We start from the raw sequence: 22,248 nt of genomic DNA on the forward strand, positions 1-22,248 counted from the left end.
AAAAGGTCAGCTTTTAGCTTAGATTTGAAGACGGCCAGAGATGGAGCTTGACGTACCGGCTCAGGAAGTCTATTCCAGGAATAAGGTGCAGCAAGATAAAAGGAACGGAGTCTGGAGTTAGCAGTGGAGGAGAAGGGTGCAGATAAGAGAGATTTACCCAGTGAACAGAGTTCCCGGGGAGGAATGTAGGGAGAGATGAGAGTGGAGAGGTACTGAGGAGCTGCAGAGTGAATGCACTTATAGGTCAATAAGAGTTTGAACTGTATGCGGAAATGGATAGGAAGCCAGTGAAGTGACTTGAGGAGAGGGCTAATATGAACATAACGACACTGGCAGAATATTAGTCGTGCAGCAGAATTTTGAACAGATTGAAGAGGAGAGAGATGGCTAAGTGGGAGACCTGTGAGAAGCAAGTTGCAATAGTCTAAGCGAGAGGTGATAAGAGTGTGGATGAGTGTTCTGGTAGTGTGCTCAGAAAGGAAAGGGTGAATTTTGCTGATATTATAGAGAAAGAAACGACAGGTTTTAGCAGTCTGTTGAATATGTGCAGAGAAGGAGAGGGAGGAGTCGAAGATGACCCCAAGGTTACGAGCTGATGAGACAGGAAGGATGGGAGTGTTATCCACAGAAATAGAGAATGGGGGAGGAGAAGAGGTTGGTTTAGGGGGAAAGATAAGAAGCTCAGTCTATTTGCGGGATGATAAAGAATTTCAATCACATTTGTCCCAGAAATGGCAGGATTTTCTCCTCTATAATAGACAGCATCAGGACGACCCTCCCTTGTTTTGGGAAACTGCTAAAGTGGTTCTAAGTGGTGACATCATTGCCTACATTGCCACTCAAAAATGGCATTTGGCCCAGGGTATTATTCATCTAGAGAGAAAGCTGGCTGTACTGACGAGAGCAAATATACGCCATCCTTCCGGACAGTCAGAAGAACTTATGCTAGACACACAATCAGTGCTTAATGCGTTTATTCATGAACGACAATGCAAGATGCTTTTTTACCGCAAATATCATCGTTTCGGGAATCATCCAAGTAGCCTGCTGGCGCAGGTGACTAAACAGTGTCATGGCTCACGATGTGTTACTAGTTTACACACAGTCAACAGCTATGTCCTCTCGCACCTATTGGAGATATCGAATCAATTTTATGACTATTATTGTGCATTTTATAAGGCACCCACGGAGCAGGTTGGTCCCTCAATTGGGGATTCTTTAGAGGATTCGGGAATGCCTTCCTTATAGAGATAAGGACAAAGCTCGTTTGATGGCACCATTAAGAGCCAAAGAAATTCAGCTGGGTATTAAGCAACTTTGTTCTCATACGGCTCCAGGACGAGACAGTTTTCACCAGAATTTTATGCTATCACCTTCATTAGTTGGCCCTTTGCATGCTTATTATGAGACTTGAATTGAGCGTGGATCCTTTTCTTAGTGTGCTAATGATGCTCTTATATCTCTTATGCCTAAGCCCGACAAACCTGTGTAATACATGGGATTGAAGGTCAGCTGGGGATGGAATGAGTGGAATGTTTTGGCTGTAATTATGTGTTGATATTCTCTATTATGGGAAACAGGCTAGTTGTTTAAGGGATGCCAGCACGTATAGGAAAGGCACCTTCAACCTGTGCAGGTCTGGGAGAGTTATTCTCTGTTATGGGAAACAGGCTGGTTGTTTAAGGGATGCCAGCACCTCTGGGAAAGGCACCTTCAGCTTGTGCAGGTCTGGGAAAGGCACCTCTGTTTCACACTATAAAAGAGGCGAGAGCACCGGACTTGCTTTAGAAGCTTGCCTGAACGTAAGGGACGCCTGGTTCAGTAATGTCCCTGCAATCTCTGAGGAAGAGCTAGTGCTTCCCTGGTGGTCTTCCCAGATGCTGACTGAATTGCAGGTGCTGTAAGTATCTTGGTGTATGTGTTCACATATGTATCACCAATAAAAACGATATACCGCATATTGTGTCTGGTGGTTTTTGTGTTGTCATAAGCACAGCACCCCCTAGTGTTACAATTTGGCGTAGTCAGCAGGATATCGCATTGTTGTTACGGTGATTACATTTGTGAATATATACTTGTTTTATTGTTTTGTGAATATGTTGAAGAAAGGGAAGAAGAGCAAATCTCATCAGGAGGCTGTGCAGGCACAGCTTCCGCAGCTGTTTGCAATTCCTGGATGGGATAAATACCCATATCAGGCATTGGCAACAGAATGGGCGACAGATACGGGGTTGAGTGAGAATTGGGAGGTATGTTTAGGAGAGGGAATGTGTGAGGATGTGTTGAAATGTTTACAAAATGCCCCTGTGGTTAAAGGGAAAGAGTTAAGAACGGTGGGTCGGAGAGGGTGGATTTTGTTGTCGGCATATCGCCTGATGCACCAGCAGAATCTGTTATTACAACAGAAGCTGTTGGAATCACAGGCTGAGATTCTGACATTGAAAGCGACTGGTAATGTCACAGTGTCAGGGCAAATTGATGATGGATAAGTGTACGGGGTACCAGCAAATTGCTGAGCGGGCGGCGGTGCGAGTAGCGCAGTATAAGTATCGGAAAGGAGAGGGCGTGTGAGTAAGGTAAAGGTTGCAAAGGTGATGGCTACTGCCACACAGAATCCTAACGGATGGGATCCTGAGACGTGGGATGGGGATATCTGGTCTTCCACACCCGAGAGTGAGTCAGGGGGTGAGGAAAGTGCTGCTCTGGAAATGAAGCCGATAATTCGGCGACGAGCACAGTTGGGTGGGGCAGCACCAGTGCGCATGGATTTAGCAGAAGACTATACGCAACAAGAAATTCTCAATATCATGCAGCAATTCCAGCAGCGTCCAAATGAATCCCTTATTGCTTGGTGTGTAAAGCTGCATGATACTGGGGCAATGGGGATACGGATGGACAATGAGGACTGTTTGAAATTTATACCTTTATCTCGAGATGCTATAATTCAAAGTGCATTTCGGGAACATAGTTTAGCAATGCCTGATGGGAATGGGTCAGAGGCTACTACTCTGATTGAGTTAGTGGGAACAGGGTGTCGTACAAAGTACCCTTTAGAATCAGATTGGCCTGGGGATGACAAGTCTTGGTATACTTTGAAAGATTGTATCCAGCGATTAAAGGAAGAGGCAATGAAAGTGTGTATTGTCACAGGACAGATGGATACACTTACAAGTGCCTATGTCAGCGGCAATTAGAAACAAAGTAATTAAAGGGTCTCCTCCAATGTATAAACAAGTTATTTTGACTCTGTTGATGAATGAAACAGATAACCCGTTGGAGGGCATTATGGATAAAATCGAGCAATTAGGAGATTTGGGGGATTGGAGTCTGAAGCTGACAGATAGGAAAAATAATGAGGGGCAGAGAATTGGGGAAGGGCCGAAGGGGCAAGGTTCAGAGGTAGAGCGAGTATCTCGTAAGGATATGTTTGCCGCTCTACTACAAGCGGGGGTGGCTCGGGAGAAAATAGATGGAATTCCCACTGGAGAGTTATGGCAGCAATATAAAAATTAGGATTGGATAGAGAGGGATGAAACCGGTTCGGAAAACCCGGACAGTGGGAAAAGAAAAACTTCTTCAGCCCCACCTGTGGAGGGTCCGGACTATTCAGATTGTATCATGAGGTCCGTACTCTCCTGCAGAGAATGACACTTCCATCTACTACTACTCTGCCCCATCTAAAGCAGAAACCAATCCGTTTAGAGAGGATTGACTAGTACGGGGATGCAATGTAAAATTGATCCGCATCCCTATATTGATGTTGTAATACAATGGAGTCCGGGAAATTTCAACAAGTACGAGCTTTGATAGATACCGGAGCAGAAGCAACAATTATAGCTGGTAACCCTTCTAAGTTTAAAGGACCAAAGTGTAATATTGTAGGACTAGGGGGGAAGAGTATTCCTGCAGTGGAAACACCAATTGGCTATGCAAATTGGGGATTTACAGCTCCAAAAGTATGCTGTAATGATTACGCCAGTGCCAGAATATATAATTGGTATGGATATTCTGAGAGGTTTAAAACTTACTATTGAAGGGGGAAGTTGGCAATTTGGAACGTCTCCTGCAGTTCCCCGGCGTTTGAAGTATATTTCCACTTATAATATTCACGCAGTATTAGTGGGAAAAATTGTTGATGAGCCTCTCACCATACCAGCCGCCACTCAATTGGTTGCACAAAAGCAATATCGGATTCCTGGTGGTATTGCAGAAATTACGCGAACAATACAGGAATTACAAGAGGTGGGGGTTATTGTCCCAGTTACTACCAAATGGAATAATCCAGTATGGCCAGTGAAGAAATCTGATGGATCCTGGCGGATGACAGTAGATTACCGTCAATTGAATAAGGTTACACCCCCGTTGCATGCTGCAGTCCCCGACATTGTGACTTTAATTGAGAACATACAAATAGAAAAGGAAAATGGTATGCAGTGATAGATTTAGCAAATGCCTTCTTACAATAGCCTTAAAGAGGAATTTTGGGAGGCAATTTGCATTTACGTGGCAGGGAAGGCAGTACACTTTTACACGGTTGCCACAGGAATGGTTGAACAACCTGGTTACCTACATGGAAACAGAATGATTGGTATATTCATACTAAACTGGTTGGGATCACAGTTTATGGCAAGAAATTATGGAATTTTTGCAATCTACTTCTGCCTATGTCTATCATGTTGATGCACATGTTTCCCCTATAACCTCTGATCATATTTTTAATCAACAGCACATTCCTTAGCTACTATTCACACGAATGTCATCACTGAAACAGATGATTCTACTATTCAGCGAGGTGAAGAAGAGACCGGTATTGCAAGCTGGGCACATCAAAAATGTGGACATCTCAGAGAGCAAGCCACCTATCACTGGGCGCGGGCAGCGTGGGTTAGCACTGTCTATTTCTACCATAAAAATGTTATTGCTCACTGTCCTGTTTGTCAACATTTGACTAACGCCCTATACCACACCCAGTCAAAGTACACTTGCTCGAGGTAAGTTACCTGGCCAAATTTGGCAACTAGATTATATTGGCCCTTTACCAATTTCGCAGGGATGCCAATATGTCTTTGTTGCCGTGGATACTTATTCCAGATTTTTGCTAGGACCACCCTTGTCATAGAGCTACAGCTCAGCAGACTATTGTTCTTTTGGAATCCATATGTAGACATTATGGCGTTCCATGCAAATTCAAAGTGATAATGGCTCTCATTCAAAAATCATCCTGTTTACTGCCTTTTGCGCCCAATTGAACATTGAATGGGTTTTCCATATTCCCTATTATCCACAAGCTGCTGGTCTTGTGGAACGTATGAACGGTCTGTTGAAAACACAGATCCGGAAATTAACTCCTATTCACACTCTTGCGCAATGGCGGAAATATTTGTACCACAGCTACTATCCTCAATATCGTCCAATAGGGGAGAGTGAAACACCATTGATGCGTATGTTGACTCCCCATCTCAAGTCTTGCCATACACATGTCACCCCTGGGAGTTAAGCTCTACATCCGAAAGCTGTTATAACCGCTCCGTCATACGATTGACGCTGCTGGTTTTGATCTTGTAGCCCTCTTTGACACTCTTTGTGGCATCCCGAGTGGTGACAAAATTTCCAGCCGGTTGGCTTTATCTCTCCCAGCTGGCCATTATGCTCAGATTGTGGCCCGTTCCAGTTGGGCTCTTCGTGGCTTACTTCCTGTGGGAGGTGTCATTGACAGAGATATCAGGGGAGGTCCTAGTCCTTCTGATGAATCACACTGAGGAGGATGTAATGGTGCAGGCTAGGGATAGGATAGCACAATTGTTGATAATTCCTGTCAATTCCTCCTCTTTTACTCAAATTTCTGATTTGTGGGAGTCACTGAGCGAGGTACACAGGGGTTTGGGTCTACTGGGAGTGGTGTGGGTGGTCGGGTATGGCATCAGGACCCTGCACACCCAGGTCCTCCTCAACCTGCTGAAATTATAGCCCGAGGGGAGGACAATACTGTTACAGTAGTTCAGCCAGGACAACAGAGTTGGACGAATGTTCCTGCTGATCATTGTTATTTAAGGGAATAGGATTTATATGTGTTTCTCCATTTCTTTTTGTTTCAGGGCATACTGTTTCTCTGTTTGGGTTGGGAACTTGATGCCCGTACTCCTGGCGAGCGAGTGCTGGGAGTGACCTCGCGTGTCCACTATTGGTGGAGCAACAAAAATAACTCGACCTTACAGCAAGATAATTATACATGTCATACTGCATGTCCGGTATTGAACGTAACTGCTTCCCAAGCTGTGTTTCATAAAACTGAACAGCGCTTTGTAGTTGTTTCATCCAGTTTTGTGAATGTGACTATCCATAATGCTACGTCCTGGGTTATGTGCATCCAGCCTATGGGATTCCGGGACCAGATATGGAGACTATGGAATCGGACACGCAAAATGCAGTTCCTCCAAACTTGTAACAGCTCTATAGTAAATATTACTTTGAATCGAACTGCTGAATGGATTTTCACTAATGCTACACCAATTGCAAACTGTTTTACACCCTGGATGGACTTCTTGCAGGTGTTGCTTGCTGTTAGTAATATGACTAATCCTGCTCCACTGCCACGCATTCCCAACTACATGCAAAAACATGTCTATGCAGTATAGAAAGACAGTATTAACTTATAATGTTACATTTCCACACTTGCCTCGCTGTACTAGGGTACGGCGAGCATGGTATACTATTTTGGGGGGGTGCGGGAACTGGACTGGGAATTCTGAATACTGTAGACACAGATACTCTGTTTAGTAAACTACACTATCTAGGTAAGGACTTGCATACTGAACTGAATATTTTAGCCAATTGGTTACCTGCCATTCCAGGAATAGGACAATTAATGGTGCCTGCGATAGCAGACATTAATAATTTATTAGCCCAAACTTTTAAGTTTGAAAATTATACTGACACTACTTTGACAAAAGCATTGAATTATACTTGGTGTTCATTACAGACGTTGTACGCTTTGCATCAGCGGGACAGAGTCCAGATGGCTCTACAATTGGGGATGCATACCCAGTTGCAGACCCTTTTCGCTGGATATATTCCGGTTGAGTGGTTGATCCCACATTCAGAGAGTACAGTCTGTACTGATCGATTCTGTACAGGGGTTTTATCTTCATAAAAGATTTTCCATACTCATATAGTATGTAAGTATTATATATCTCCAATATTAGTGAATGTTTCTGGTATCGTAACCTTTTGGGCCCCACATATGAGTGGGGAGTATATAACTGTATATAATGAGACATATAAATTGGATATGTGTAATGAGCAGGGAAATCGCATGATTTGTCCTTTCCAGCCACCACAATTTGAACCTTGCTTATCCCCACGTTTTGGGGAATGCACATTTACTGTTTTCCCTGCCAACTATGAGTTCTTTGTAGAAATTAGTCCGTGGACATTATGTATTTCCACTGCTAATTTCACAACTTTGTCAAATAATACCTTCCTGACCGATCTGTCAGGAGTCAGTTCCTGTTTTACTAGCATATCAGTATTTTGGTGGAAAGGACAAAAGTATGTATTATATCCGGATTTATTTAATTCTGCTTTCATACAGTACAATTATACCTTCTTTACGGAGCCAATTTTAGCTGTAAATTATAGTAAGTTGACCCACATGTTGCATATATCCTCTCTTATTAATGAGTATATTCAAGGTGTGAATCACACCTTAAGAGTCATGCAAGTAGATGCTCAATTTGACAATCACACTGTTCGTATAGTGGCAGAAAATATTCGAAGTAAATTACATCATAATTGGTGGGATCCATTATTGGGACATTCTCCTAGTGCAGATGCTTTCCTAAAATGGATCACTCATCCTTTACTTGTAGTACTATTAGTTAGCATCCTGCTAGTGATTTGGAATTGTATTTTGACTTGTAAAATTTGGAAACGACCTACGGTGGTCCATAATACTATGTATACTTCTGTCTCCTCATAAGCAGAGAATATCAAGGGGTGGAATGTAATACATGGGATTGAAGGTCAGCTGGGGATGGAATGAGTGGAATGTTTTGGCTGTAATTATGTGTTGATATTCTCTGTTATGGGAAACAGGCTAGTTGTTTAAGGGATGCCAGCACGTATAGAAAAGGCACCTTCAACCTGTGCAGGTCTGGGAGAGTTATTCTCTGTTATGGGAAACAGGCTGGTTGTTTAAGGGATGCCAGCACCTCTGGGAAAGGCACCTTCAGCTTGTGCAGGTCTGGGAAAGGCACCTCTGTTTCACACTATAAAAGAGGCGAGAGCACCGGACTTGCTTTAGAAGCTTGCCTGAACGTAAGGGTCGCCTGGTTCAGTGATGTCCCTGCAATCTCTGAGGAAGAGCTAGTGCTTCCCTGGTGGTCTTCCCAGATGCTGACTGAATTGCAGGTGCTGTAAGTATCTTGGTGTATGTGTTCACATATGTATCACCAATAAAAGCGATATACCGCATATTGTGTCTGGTGGTTTTTGTGTCATAAGCACAGCGCCCCCTAGTGTTACAACCTGGTATGCACTGTGCTTCTTACAGACCAATATCACTATTGAATGTGAAAATTAAGCTGTTGGCCCACATTCTAGCTACCAGGCTGGTGCTGCTGTCATTAATAGCAGATCATCAGGTCAGATATATACCGGATAGACACTCAGTGGTAAATGTCCGTAAGATATTGCTGGCTATGTCGAGGGCGCAGTTAGAAGGTGAGCCTGGTAAATTGGTAGGACTTGACACTGAAAAGGTTTTCGATCAAGTAAATTGGTCATACTGATTTCATACCTTGCGTTATGTAGGTGTTGCTGGTTGGATTCTTCAAGTTATTTCCACATTATACTCGGGACTACAGGCTCAGGTTTTGGTAAATGGCGTTCACACAGAGTCCTTTGATATTGAACAGGGCACACATCAAGGCTGTCCATTCTCACCCTTGTTGTTTCTCTTTACTTGGAGCCTCTTCTGCACATGATACCATTAGATCCAGATATTAGAGGCCTTCGTTTGGGCCTGACCTCTTTAAAGGTTCTCGCATATGCAGATGATTTGCTTGTCACTCTCTCTCATCCCCAGGACTCTGTCTTGGCTCTTGGCTACCGTGGATAAGTTCCGTTATTTTTCAGGACTATCTCTCAATTATCAGAAATCTTTGGTTCTCCCTTTACAGGCTAATGCCTCATGAGATTGGGTGGGAGATTTTCCGTTAACATGGGCTTACGCATTCCTTATGACCTTAGCTTTATTCTCTGAATGGCTCTATGTTATTCAAATGCTCCCCTTTCACCTGCGCTATCATCATACTAAGCTTCTATTGCGGGCTTTGAGTAAATTTTTATGGCAAGGTAAATGAGCACATCTGCCGTTATCGGGCCTGATGTTACCAAAAAGTAAAGGAGGGCTTGGCCTACTGAATCTTAAATTATTTTATCTGGCCAGTGGGATGTGGCATACGTCAGATTGGGTTTGCAGGACCTCTCATTTTTCAGTAACTGTCCACTTTGTAGCCCTTTACCTTTACATGAAAAAGATTGGAGACCACTAACAAACTGTTATGTTGTAGAACAGCAACATAAACGCATATATGTCAGCACACACACACATTTATCTTAGCCAGTTTAGAAATATAAATGTGTATTTTTATGATGCTTTCACAGAGATTGGTATCCCTTGCCAGCTTGTCTTTATGTTTCAACATTTTTATTGACAAACCAATACAGAAATAAAGCTTTCACAAATGAATCTACAAAAGCAATTGTCATCTGCGTTCATTATCATAGTCTAACATTGTTTTCTTTTCACCCCCTCCCCTTTCCAGTGATATCATCCGATGGTTTGACCCTTCACCCCCCTTCCTCTTCCCCTCCCTCCCATATCCCCCTCCGGACTTGTGTTCTGATAGCCCAGGGAGATCTCTCCCCCCTCCCCACCCCCCTGCTGTCTGTTAACTACAAAATTTATGTATGTTCAGGGCTGTCCTTAGCCTTTAATCTAGGGTGTTGCATTATGCCAATTGAGAAGTAAGCTACGTCCTCTAGGGCTTAACGCCTCCAAATAAGGGTCCCATATCTGCTTGAAATGCACATATCTCTTCGGGGAGCCCCTTGCCTCCCGTGCCTCCAATGTTGCTAATAGGTGTACCTGATTTCTCCAGTGCCAGTAAGCCGGCGGCTCCGGAACCGTCCAATACTGCAGAACAGTCTTCCGAGCCACCAGGCTCAGCTTACAGCATAAAGTGCGTGCCCCTGCTGCCAGTTTGTCTTTTTTGGGGGGGGAACATTAACCACTGGGGGATTAAGGAGGCAACCTCCCCTAACACATCCAGTGGAGTACTGTTCAATCAAAGCAGTCTGCCAAAACACGCTTGGTAGCAGGTGTAAATCCCAACACTGACATCCATTCCCCTTCTGAAATGGGGAATAAACATCATCTCCTAGGCATGCTTGATTTTCACTCAAAACACGCCCAGATCACACCCCCTTGCCATTTTCACGCACTTGGGTTCTGAGGTCAGGGCCGCCAAGATACTAGGCCGGGCCCGAGGTGAGGCAAGGCTGCCCCGCCTGCCGCTGCCACCCCCCGTCGCAGCAGTACCTGGTCTCACCAGCCTGCCTCCACAGCTCCGGGCCCCCTGCATTCAAAGCGGCAGTCGCAGATCGCCTATCTTCTGGCTTTCCCTCCATGTGCCCCACCTCGTCTGATGTAACTTCCGATTTCCGCGAGGACGCGACAAAGGGAGGGAAGGCCCGAAGGGAGGCAATCTGCAACTGCCACTTCGAATGCAGGGGGCCCAGAGCCGAGGAGGCAGGCAGGTGAGACCGGGAACTGCAGCACCGGCGGTCTGACCCCGGCACCGGGCCCCCCTTGGAGGCCCGGGCCTGGGGAATTTTGTCCCCCCCCCCCCCCCCCCCCCTCTCGGCAGCCCTGTCTGACGTGCATATACCGATTTTGTAAAATGGAACATTAGATGTTTATGCAAGATAAATGTTTAAGTACTATTTACGCACATCACAAACATGAATAGGCCTTCCAAAATGACTTCCTTAGTCTCAGTGCTATGGACTCCGAGTGCCCCCTGTACTTATTAACAAGCCAATGGTCCAACTGATTCTTCTCACAGGCTTTCTGCTTCTAATGTGCATGAAAAAGAGATTTTATTATGAGCTTTTGCCTCTACAGCAAGCTTCTTTTGAAATTCTCTTTTAGCTTTCCTTATCAACGCTTTGCCAGAGGGCAGGATCCAACTGGATTACTGACAGATTACTGACCAAGCTCCGCCTCCACGCTCTTCTGTTTTCACTGCTGCTGCTTCTCTCATCTTGTAGGAAATCCCCACACTGATGTATTCTGTCATTTTCTGCTGGGTCCTGCCCCCACAAGAAGAAAACAGTGCATCACAGGGGACAGGACCTGGCAGGGAAGGACTGACCACATCAGCACTGGGGCTCCCTGCAAAACCAAAAAAAAAGGCAGCAGTAGTCAAAGAAGAAGACTTGGATTTTAAATCAGTCCTTAAAAGGATCCGTTAAAATCTGTGAAATCTGTGTTTTAACAATCAGATTTCAATTATTATTTAGTACCGGATCTGTCTTTTACCTTGTTCCAAGCACGTTTTATTTATTATTTACTAATTACTACATAGTAGATGACGGCAGAGAAAGACCTGCATGGTCCATCCAGTCTGCCCAACAAGATAAACTCATATGTGCTACTTTATGTGTATACCTGACCTTGATTTGCATTTGCCATTTTCAGGGCACAGACAATAGAAGTCTGCCCAGTACAAGCCCCACCTCCCACCACCGGCTCTGCCACCCAATCTCCGCTAAGCTTCTCAGGATCCATTCCTTCTGCACAGGATTCCTTTATGTTTATCCCACGCATGCTTGAATTCTGTTACCGTTTTCATCTCCACCACCTTCGGCGGAAGGGCATTCCAAGTATCCACCACTCTCTCCATGAAAAAATACTTCCTGACATTTTTCTTGAGTCTGCCCCCCTTCAATCTCATTTCATGTCCTCTAGTTCTACCGCCTTCCCATCTACGGAAAAGGTTCGTTTGAGAATTATAAATATTTGAACGCCTGTATCAGATCACTCCTGTTTCTCCTTTCCTCCAGGTCATGTTCAATAGCAAAAGCGAAACAACAGATTGCCTATGTTTGGTCCATCTATAAAAAGGCAAAAGCTGTTCCAGTTGGATAGGCAGTGCCTTAAAAGGTGGAGGAGAAAAGCTTTATTTTTACTTGACAGCTTTTTAGTTTATTTGAAAACTTCCCATACGTAGATATAAATAACATAAAAATTATCACTAAAACAGCTTAACAAATTATTGTAGCTGGTAGAAACAGCAGTTAAAAACTCTGTAGTTTGCGCTCATTTTTCTCATGTTCAGGTCATACGTCTTGTAACGCAAATCCCATACCATTTTTGTAGCTTCTCTTTAGTTTTATTGTATCTTTCTGTGAGAAAAGGGTAAAACAAATCTCAAGAAGAAACTCCTTGCCATAGGCCGTAGAAGTTACTTGAAAGTAACAGTTTATACTGCTTGACAAAAGACAGCTACACAATTACAAACGAGTTACTTTTCAGAAGCAGCAGCAGCAGACTATGAACATCTGAAGCGGCTGGAGGAGGAGTTGGCCGGGGCCAAGGGGGTCATTAAACACCTCCTTGGCCAGGGCCTGGCTCGCTATCGGCGACGGTTACTCACCGTCGGTGACCGGTGAGGGCAACGTTGCCGCCCTGGACGAGACGCCGGGAGTCTGGCCGCGGCGGCCACCTCCGCTCGTAGAAGAAACGGTAGACGGAGCCACCGGGGGTGTCACATTACTTCCTTCCACTAACGCGTGGTGCGAGGACCCCGCCTGCGGAGTAAAAGGGCCTACTGCTAAGAGCCAAACCAGGGAAAGCATCCCCTGGTAGAAAACACCAGGCCGCACAGCGGCCATCGGTTGGGCCACATGCAGTAACCTGGGCAACCGCTACCCGACGCGCAGTCATAAGAAAGGCATGGTGGGAAGAAACTAGCTAGGGCCGCCAAGGAAGTTAAATTGACAACGTAAGGCATGACGTCAAAATGCTGAAGCCAATTAGGTTGGTATCCCTTTCCTTCTCAGCCTAGCCCTCATCCCGGTTCACTCAAAACAAAGCAAGGAAACCCAAAGGTAAATCCTAAAGGTGGTTGAACAATTAGGTTTCCGACTTTACTTGTTTTTGACTGCTTTGGGTCCTACTGATCTGTACATCTGCTGTCTAGAACTTTGGAAGAAGGAAATGAGGAAATAAAAATTACGGATGTACTCTGCATAAGTTGTTGTTTACTTTTGCAATGTCTGTATGGATGCCTGTTCTAGTGTGTGCATGTGATAGCCATAAGTATAGACAGTTATTCAAATGTTATGATTTCTGAACATGCAGCAGCATTAAAGGACAGACGTTTAAATGCCAATCTCAACTTTATTAAATGTTTCAGACATATTCATTTACTTATCCGACATTGCTGCCTGGATGTCCAACCGCCACCTGAAACTGAACATGGCCAAGACAGAGCTTATTGTCTTTCCACCCAAACCCACTTGATTGTCTGCACATTTTGTCCATTAGATTGTAAGCTCCTTTGAGCAGGGACTGTCCTTCTTTGTTAAACTGTACAGCGCTGCGTAACCCTAGTAGTGCTTTAGAAATGTTAAGTAGTAGTAGTACTTGCTCCCATGATATAACTGAATTCTATTATTCTGTCTCACTATATTTTCAAATGTAAGCCACATTGAATCCAAGTTTGCTTGAGATAATGTGGGATATAAATATTTTTTTTAATCCTTTATCCTCCACCAGTGAAGACTAACTCAAAACAACCTGTTTCTTAGCTAGGTTCTAGTATTACCATATTGAAAATGCAACCATACCATGCCTCTGTGGTTATGTTCCACTAATAAGTTAAATGAAAAACTGGCTTTCTTTAAAGGATTATATAACCTTTGAATGCACGACTAGGAACAAAAACATATACTTATTTATTCAATACCAAAATTCCTCATGTACAGCCACAAAACAGCCTTTTAAGGTGGATAGTGTTCACAATTAACTCCTTTTATTATCGACCAGATAGAAGAGATACGAATTTTCAGTTTTGGCACAGTATAACTCATCACAAGAACAAAATATAAGAAAATCAATGGACTGCATTACAGGCTTATAGCCCATTTAATTAATTTTAAACAAAATAGATCTAAATGAAATAAAATAGTTATTTTATTTTGACTCTTAAAACCACTTGTCCCATAAACATGCTCAAAACAGAAGAATCCATTTGTGTATCTAAAATGTAAACTTCTACAAAACAGATTAAGTGAATATATGATTCCATGTGCCCCAAGGAAAGGAGAGTTTAATTTTACTTCCATTTAATTTCAATATATTCCATCTTTATAACAGCAGTATTCCCAAGACAAATTACAACTGTTAAGATGAACCCCTCAGGAAACAGGATATCCTCACTGAAATGTGGCCATCTGTATTGTATAAAACAGTATAGAAAAAATGAGTGCAAACTATAGCGTTTTTAACTGCTGTTTCTACCAGCTACAATTATTTTTTAAGCTGTTTTAGTGATAATTTTTATTTTATTATATTTATATCTACATATGGGAAGTTTTCAAATAAATTAAAAAGCTGACAATAAGTAAAAATAAAGCTTTTCTCCTCCACCTTTTAAGGCACTGCCTATCCAACTGGAACAGATTTTGCCTTTTTATAGATGGACCACACATAGGTAGTCTGTTGTTTCTCTTTTACTATTGTTTTCAGTAGCGTTTGCTATTGTTTTGGGTGAGTACAAATGATGACAATCTCCTCCTACTGCCAGCAAGCTCCACCTACTGGCTTCAGCCCATATAATGGGCTAGATAGGCTCATACTGTCTCCTGTTCTCAATCTAACCTCCTTGGAGGCAGAATGTACAGATGCCGAGTCACGTGTTTCTCCTTAGATAACCTTCACTGAAGTCATGCGGATGTCATACAGCCAGCCCAGGGGTATCGGACGCAGACAAATGTTAATCCATGCACATTCCCCCATCTCCAGCCAGCATCTTCCCTTCATTCTCTCTCCTCCTCCCCACCATGTGGCCAGCATCTGTACTTCCCCTCTCAATCCCTTCCCCCAACCTCACAAGGCCTGCATCTTCACTTCCATTCTCTATCCCCCAATATTTCAGCATCTTCCCTTACCCTCTCTACCCTCCCCCCAGGTGGCTAGCATCTCCCCTTAGAATCTCTACCCCCTAAATGGCCAGCATGCCCCCTTCCCTCTCTACCCCTTTCCCAAGGTGGCCAGCATCTCCTCTTTCCCTCTTTACCCCCACCCTACGTGGCCAACATCTTTCCTTCCCTTCAACCCTCCTCCCCAGTTGGCTAGTATCTTATCTCCCCTACCACCATAGGAACCAGCTCTGTGGGTGCCTGCGCACCCCGATATTGAATAAACTCCTTGATTGTGTCCAGGGAGACATAATTTCCATGGGGTTTAGTACCCTCAATAATTAAAAAAAAGTTGGCCCTTTTGCCTACCGCCATACCGCATTAGTATCTCCCCCCCCCCCTTTCAGGGCCTACAGCTGCCAGTGGTGTAGCCATGGGTAGGTAGGGCCCACCCAATTTGGGCTCAGGCCTACCCAAAATTTAATCTCCCTTAGTGTGGCTGGCGGGGATCCGTAAGCCCCGCCAGCCAAAGACCTGCTCCCTGCCAAACAAGCTTCTTGGGTGACTGCCAGCACTGTACCTAAGCCACTGCTGCCAGCCACAGCCCCCCCCCCCCCCCCCCCCCCCACTGTATGCTCAGTTTTCATGCATGCACAAAACTGAGCATATGAAGAGGCCAGCAGACAGCTGCAGCAGCTTAGGGACAGAGTTGACAGCCGTCCAAGAAGCTAATTTGGTGGGGAGCAGGTTTTCAGCTGGCAGGGCTTGGGGATCCTCAGCAGCACAGGTAGTTCATTTACTTTGGGGAAGGTGGAAATTAGTTTTGGGGGGGCACAGTCATGACATTTTTGGTACACCCACTTTGATATTGGCCCACCCTAAATTGGCTGTCTGGCTATTTTACTGCTGCTACCACCCCCACCTCCTTATCTGCTGGTCCCACACTTAACGGAGAATGAGCATTGCACAGGTCCTGTACGTACAGGCCTGAGCTGCTGTATCCCCCCCCCCCCACCCCCACCCCCAACCACTACCACACATACAAACACACAGAAAACTTTCTGTTGGTATAGGTTTTGGGGAATAGTACCACAAAGCTAGTCAAAGCATAAAAGACTGCTTGAAACAATGCATTTTCAGACCATTCTTGAATTAGTTAACAACAGATTGCACATTATAACTTCCATCAAAGGTATCTATTGCAAGTCTTAATTTTAAGCAGCTAAAGCTTCTATGTGTTAAAACAGACTTCCTAAAATAGTAAAATGAATGCAGGTTACGTTTCTGGACACTCAGTACATCTTCAGATAAATAAGGAATTACATTTTCATATTGTCTTGTAGTGAAATAATTCACTATAATTGTAACATCTTTAAATTCAGTAGGTGGCAGAGCAGACTTTTTCACACTGTGTATACCTGGGACTTGCCTTATTATTGTCCTCTCTATACACTGAAATGTTTTTGTATTATTACTATTTCATATTTTCTCTTTAATATCAATCATTGTATATGTTACTTTGACAACACAAGTACAATTGTCATGCCAATACAGTTATCTGAATCTGATTACCTTTCCTTTTCTTCTTTTACTATCCCACTTTCCTATCCACAATTATAATTCCTTTCATTTTCTCTCACTTTTGATTTTAATGTATTGTAAACCACCCAGATGGTATGTCCCAAGGCAGTATATCAAGCATACAATAAACTTGAAACTTGATTAAAAATAGTGACACTCAATCACTTTAGTAGTGAAATGGATCACAGGGCCACACTCAAATGTTAACATCATTTATTCTTAACTTTTCAATATTAGTTGTATCAGTTTAATAATATGTTACAAATTCTGTGGTTTATAAATGTTAAACAGAGGGCTTAAAATAACCATATATGTAAAGTTCCCATCTGCCTTTATTTTCTAAAAGGAGGCCAATAGCCTTGGTTTACACCACTGCATGCTCGGACTTGAGGTTCTATTTTTCTTAAATACATCAATAGATAGATCAGGACTATACTTCCATGCATGCAGTGGGGTAGAGAAAAAAGCAGATCGGTGATAGGTCTATAATTTGTAGTTACAGTACAGTTTTAATGCTGTATTATAATATGTTTTGTCGTGGTTGTTTTCATATTTATCATTGCTTTTATTATTTACATTAAGTTGGTTTTGTTTATTGATTTTTTATGTCAGTTTTTAATTATTTCACTATTTGTACAGAATTCATTGTTTTTTTTAAATATAATTTAATTTTTTGCAGCCCTTTTGGGCGAAACACAGCCAGTGTCGGGCGATATAAGGAGATTGCTATTGCACGAATAAAAGTCCATATACCTATCACCAATCTGCTTTTTTCTTTTCTATCTTGGAGTTTGTGGATCGATTGCCTTCCTGTTTGCAGTGGGGCAGAACTAGGGTCGGATCAAACTGTCCTAAAACTATGCGGCCAGTATGCACTATTTTGAGAAAAAAAGTACATAAGTAATGCCACACTGGGAAAAGACCAAGGGTCCATCGAGCCCAGCATCCTGTCCATGACAGCGGCCAATCCAGGCCAAGGGCACCTGGCGAGCTTCCCAAACGTACAAACATTATATACATGTTATTCCTGGAATTGTGGATTTTTCCCAAGTCCATTTAGTAGCGGTTTATGGACTTGTTCTTTAGGAAACCGTCTAACCCCTTTTTAAACTCTGCTAAGCTAACCGCCTTCACCACGTTCTCCGGCAACGAATTCCAGAGTTTAATTATGCGTTGGCTGAAAAAAAATTTTCTCCGATTTGTTTTAAATTTATTACATTGTAGTTTCATCGCATGCCCCTAGTCCTAGTATTTTTGGGAAGCGTGAACAGACGCTTCACATCCACCTGTTCCACTCCACTCATTATTTTATACTAGCCGTTAAGCCCATAACAACGGGCTAGTTTTTTGTTTTCCTATGGCCTCCTCCCCCCACCCCATCCACCAACCCTGCTCTCTCCCCTGCCCTCCCCCCAGCGTCTGTTTCCCTCAGTTCCGCCCCCTCCTTCCCTCCCTGCTCCCTCCTCCTCCGATTTCCACGCCCATGTCCAAGCCCTCCTCCCCATTGGGCTGTACTGCTGGTGGAGGCGGGGCTTGGACTTCTATACTCTCAGCTTTCCGATTCTACTGCGCATTTGCAGGTGAGTCGGTCACTTGCTGTTTATATGTTTGATACTTCTATCATGTCTCCCCTCAGCCGTCTCTTCTCCAAGCTGAAAAGCCCTAGCCTCCTTAGTCTTTTTTCATAGGGAAGTCGTCCCATCCCCGCTATCATTTTAGTCGCCCTTCGCTGCACCTTTTCTAATTCTACTATATCTTTCTTGAGATGCGGCGACCAGAATTGAACACAATACTCAAGGTGCGGTCGCACCATGGAGCGATACAACAGCATTATAACATCCTCACACCTGTTTTCCACACCTTTATCTAATAATACCCAACATTCTATTTGCTTTCCTAGCCGCAGCAGCACACTGAGCAGAAGGTTTCAGTGTATTATCGACGACGATGACGACACCCAGATCCCTTTCTTGGTCCGTAACTCCTAACGTGGAACCTTGCATGACGTAGCTATAATTCGGGTTCTTTTTTCCCACATGCATCACCTTGCACTTGCTCACAATAAACGTCATCTGCCATTTAGCCGCCCAGTCTCCCAGTCTCGTAAGGTCCTTCTGTAATTCTTCACAATCCTGTCGTGAGTTAATGACTTTGAATAACTTTGTGTCATCAGCAAATTTAATTACCTCGCTAGTTACTCCCATCTCTAAATCATTTATAAATATATGAAAAAGCAGCGGTCCTAGCACAGACCCCTGAGGAACCCCACTAACTACTCTTCTCCATTGTGAATACTGCCCATTTAACCCCACTCTCTTGTTTCCTATCCTTCAACCAGTTTTTAATCCACAATAGGACATTTCCTCCTATCCCATGACCCTCCAATTTCCTCTGTAGCCTTTCATGAGGTACTTTGTCAAACGCCTTTTGAAAATCCAGATACATTATATCAACCGGCTCCCCTTTGTCCACATATTTGTTTACTCCTTCAAAGAATTGAAGTAAATTGGTCAGGCAAGATTTCCCCACACAAAAGCCGTGCTGACTTGGAGGCAGATGCAGCAACCAAACGTAAAAAAATCTAAATCGTTAAAGTCCCTAACGATTTTAAAATAACGAAAAATGCACCAAAAAAAAAGTCACACATGCTGAGATCGGTATTGAAACGTACAATGTATCAAAGAATCACAATATACATCGTTAATCGGCCCCCAAATCATGCGCAGAGCAGCCAAGCGTTATGTTAGCTGCTCTGCGCATGCCACAAACAGTCAAAACACAGTCAAATCACAAGCACATGGCTCCCAAATCAAAACAAAAATAAAAAAAAAGGGTCGGGAGGGGGCAAGGGCGCTCATCAGGAGCGTCCTGTACGGACGGCCTTGCCCCCCCCCCCCCCGCTGCTCCCCACTTTCCGCCGCTCCCCCCACCCGAAAAAAGCAAAATTCAAGCAGCCCTGCTCCCCACTTTCCGCCGCTCCCCCACCCCGAAAAAGCAAAATTCGAGCAGCCCTGCCCCCCTCCCTTCCTCACTACTCTCTCACCTCAGTTCCGCCTCCCGACATCCTCCGTCCTGTGCCCCGCCCCCTTTTGGGGTCGTCGCCGCCATTCCCCTCCTCCATCGGGCCCCCCTCCCTCTTACCGGGCCCGTGCAGCGCCTCTCTCCTCTGTCCGAAGGCGCTGCACGGGCAAGAAGAAGCCTGATGCCTGCCTTCGCCCAGCTTCGATGGCGCGTCTTTCTCCTGCTGGGCCCGCCCCTGTCTGACGTCGGTAACCTACGTTGGTTACTGACGTCAGACAGGGGCGGGCCAGCAGGAGAAAGACGCGCCATCGAAGCTGGGCGAAGGCAGGCATCAGGCTTTCTTCTTGCCCGTGCAGCGCCTTCGGACAGAGGAGAGAGGCGCTGCACGGGCCCGGTAAGAGGGAGGGGGGCCCGATGGAGGAGGGGAATGGCGGCGATGACCCCAAAAGGGGGCGGGGCACAGGACGGAGGATGTCGGGAGGCGGAGCTGAGGTGAGAGTAGTGAGGAAGGGAGGGGGGCAGGGGCTGCTCGAATTTTGCTTTTTCGGGGTGGGGGGAGCGGCGGAAAGTGGGGAGCAGCGGGGGGGGGGCAAGGCCGTCCGTACAGGACGCTCCTGATGAGCGCCCTTGCCCCCTCCCAATCCTTTTTTTATTTTTATTTATTTATGTTTTTCTGACGTCCTTTGGACCAATCACAGCGCTTTTAGCTCTGCTAATGCGCTGGGATTGGCTCAAAGTTTGTTTATTTTTTCTCTTAATGATTTTTCCTGGCACAGAGCTGTCCTAACGAGTGGTCCAGACCTCTCGTTAGTTTTCCTGCCTTTTTCCTGCGTAAAGGCAATCGGAAAAGGTTAGTGCATGTCGTTTCAATGGGGTTTTCACACTAATTGCTCATCTCCATGTCGTTTTCGTTAGCTGCTGGCTTCCTCGGTAAAAGCCCTTTGATGCATGCAACGGATCAAATTTTCCTCGTTGGAGAGTCATTAAAGGCTCATTTAGCTTTAGTGCATCTGCCTCTTGGTCTCAGTAATCCATGTCCTTGGATGTGCTCTGTAATTTTGTTTTTGATAATAGCCTCTACCATTTTCTCAACTCTTTTATAGATAGACTAAGGCCCAGGGAGTTTTCCCAGTTCTGTTCTGTGAGAATATCTCTCATGGATATTCATTGTGGATATCCTGAAAACCTGACTGGCTGGGTTGCCTCCAGAACCACGTTTGCGAATCACTGGCATACAGGGCCGTGCCAACACGGTAAGTGGGGTACGCACCGCAGGGGGACGCCTGCCTTCAAGAGCACCGCTGCGGTGCTGCCCTGCCATACCACTGCTCCGCCTCCCACCTACCTTTAAAAAACATTTTGTGACGCCAAGTTGCAGGCAACGCCTCGCGTCTGTCCGGCTGCTTGTAAAACAAGCATGGGCATAGACTGGGGGGGCGAGAGGGGGCATTGCCCCCCCAAATGACTTATCTTCTTACCGGAAGTCGCAGCGGCGGGGCGCCGGTAGTAAAAGCACCAAACAGGCAGCTCGACTCCGTCCTTCGCTTCCCTGCCCTCTCTGTGTCCCACCTTCCTCTGATGTCATTTCCTTTTGGGCGGGTGGAACGCTGAGAGGGTAGGGAAGTGAAGGACAGAGTCGAGCTGCCTGTTTGGTGCTTTTACTACCGCTAGTTCACCGCTCCTCTTCGGTACGTGGAAGTGAGCCAGCCAGTCCACTGTAAGGAAGCCATTGGTAAGTGAAATCTGAATCTCTGTTTTTTTCCACTCCCCCGCACAGCCATCGCCGTTCACTCAAAACACAGCAAGCAAACACCTGTGTGAGCTGCTGCGGCCTGCATCCACGTTGTCGTTCTTTATTGTTGGTCCATCTTTAGTCTCGAACGAACACTGTTTTTGTTGGGATTACATTGGTTGCCGGTTGAAGATTTTGTGCCTGGCTTTTAAAATTGTATACGGTGATTGTCTTCTTTTTCTTTCTAATCGCATAAAAAATCATCCTTGTCTGACTTCCACTCGAAAAACCCACTTAAATAAGCTTGACTTGCCTTCAGTTTTCTAAGATTGCTTTCCTCTGCTAAACAACTTTTATTGTACAATTCCATCTGTGTGGAAGACTTTGATGCCATCTATTAGATGTGAGCCGAATTATGCTAGAAGTAGAAAAAAGTTGAAGGCCTAGCTATTTGATAAATACCTAGGATAGGTCAAGGTGTGGCTTGGCTCTAGCTTAATTCTTCTTGTATTGTAATCTTTCTTTTTGTATTTTAATCTTTGGATTGTAATGTTTGGATTGTAATTCTCAATCTTTTATGAACTAATCTTGAACTCCTGGTACAGACAGTATATAAATGCCCTGTTGTTGTTGTTGTTGTTGTTGTTGTTGTTGTTGTTGTCGTTGTCATTGTCATCTTTACGGGCCAACTTGGTGGTTAAAAA

At 44.5% G+C, this 22,248-nt stretch overlaps 1 protein-coding gene across 2 annotated transcripts in view; it reads right to left on the minus strand.

The window, feature by feature from the left end:
* The window catches only part of TCTN1 (tectonic family member 1), a 51,185-nt gene extending 38,133 nt beyond the window's left edge, over positions 1 to 13,052 (minus strand). Inside the window, exon 1 of one of the 2 annotated variants that reach the window (XM_030220072.1) lies at positions 12,723 to 13,052. In XM_030220072.1, the coding sequence (XP_030075932.1) occupies positions 12,723 to 12,960 (238 nt within the window). In that variant the 5' untranslated portion in view covers positions 12,961 to 13,052. The remainder of the gene's footprint in view (positions 1 to 12,722) is intronic. The other variant, XM_030220071.1, reaches the window with a different exon arrangement.
* Between the last annotated feature and the right edge of the window lie 9,196 nt (positions 13,053 to 22,248).

Source organism: Microcaecilia unicolor, chromosome 11 (assembly GCF_901765095.1).
Source record: "Microcaecilia unicolor chromosome 11, aMicUni1.1, whole genome shotgun sequence".
Classification (NCBI taxonomy): domain Eukaryota; kingdom Metazoa; phylum Chordata; class Amphibia; order Gymnophiona; family Siphonopidae; genus Microcaecilia; species Microcaecilia unicolor.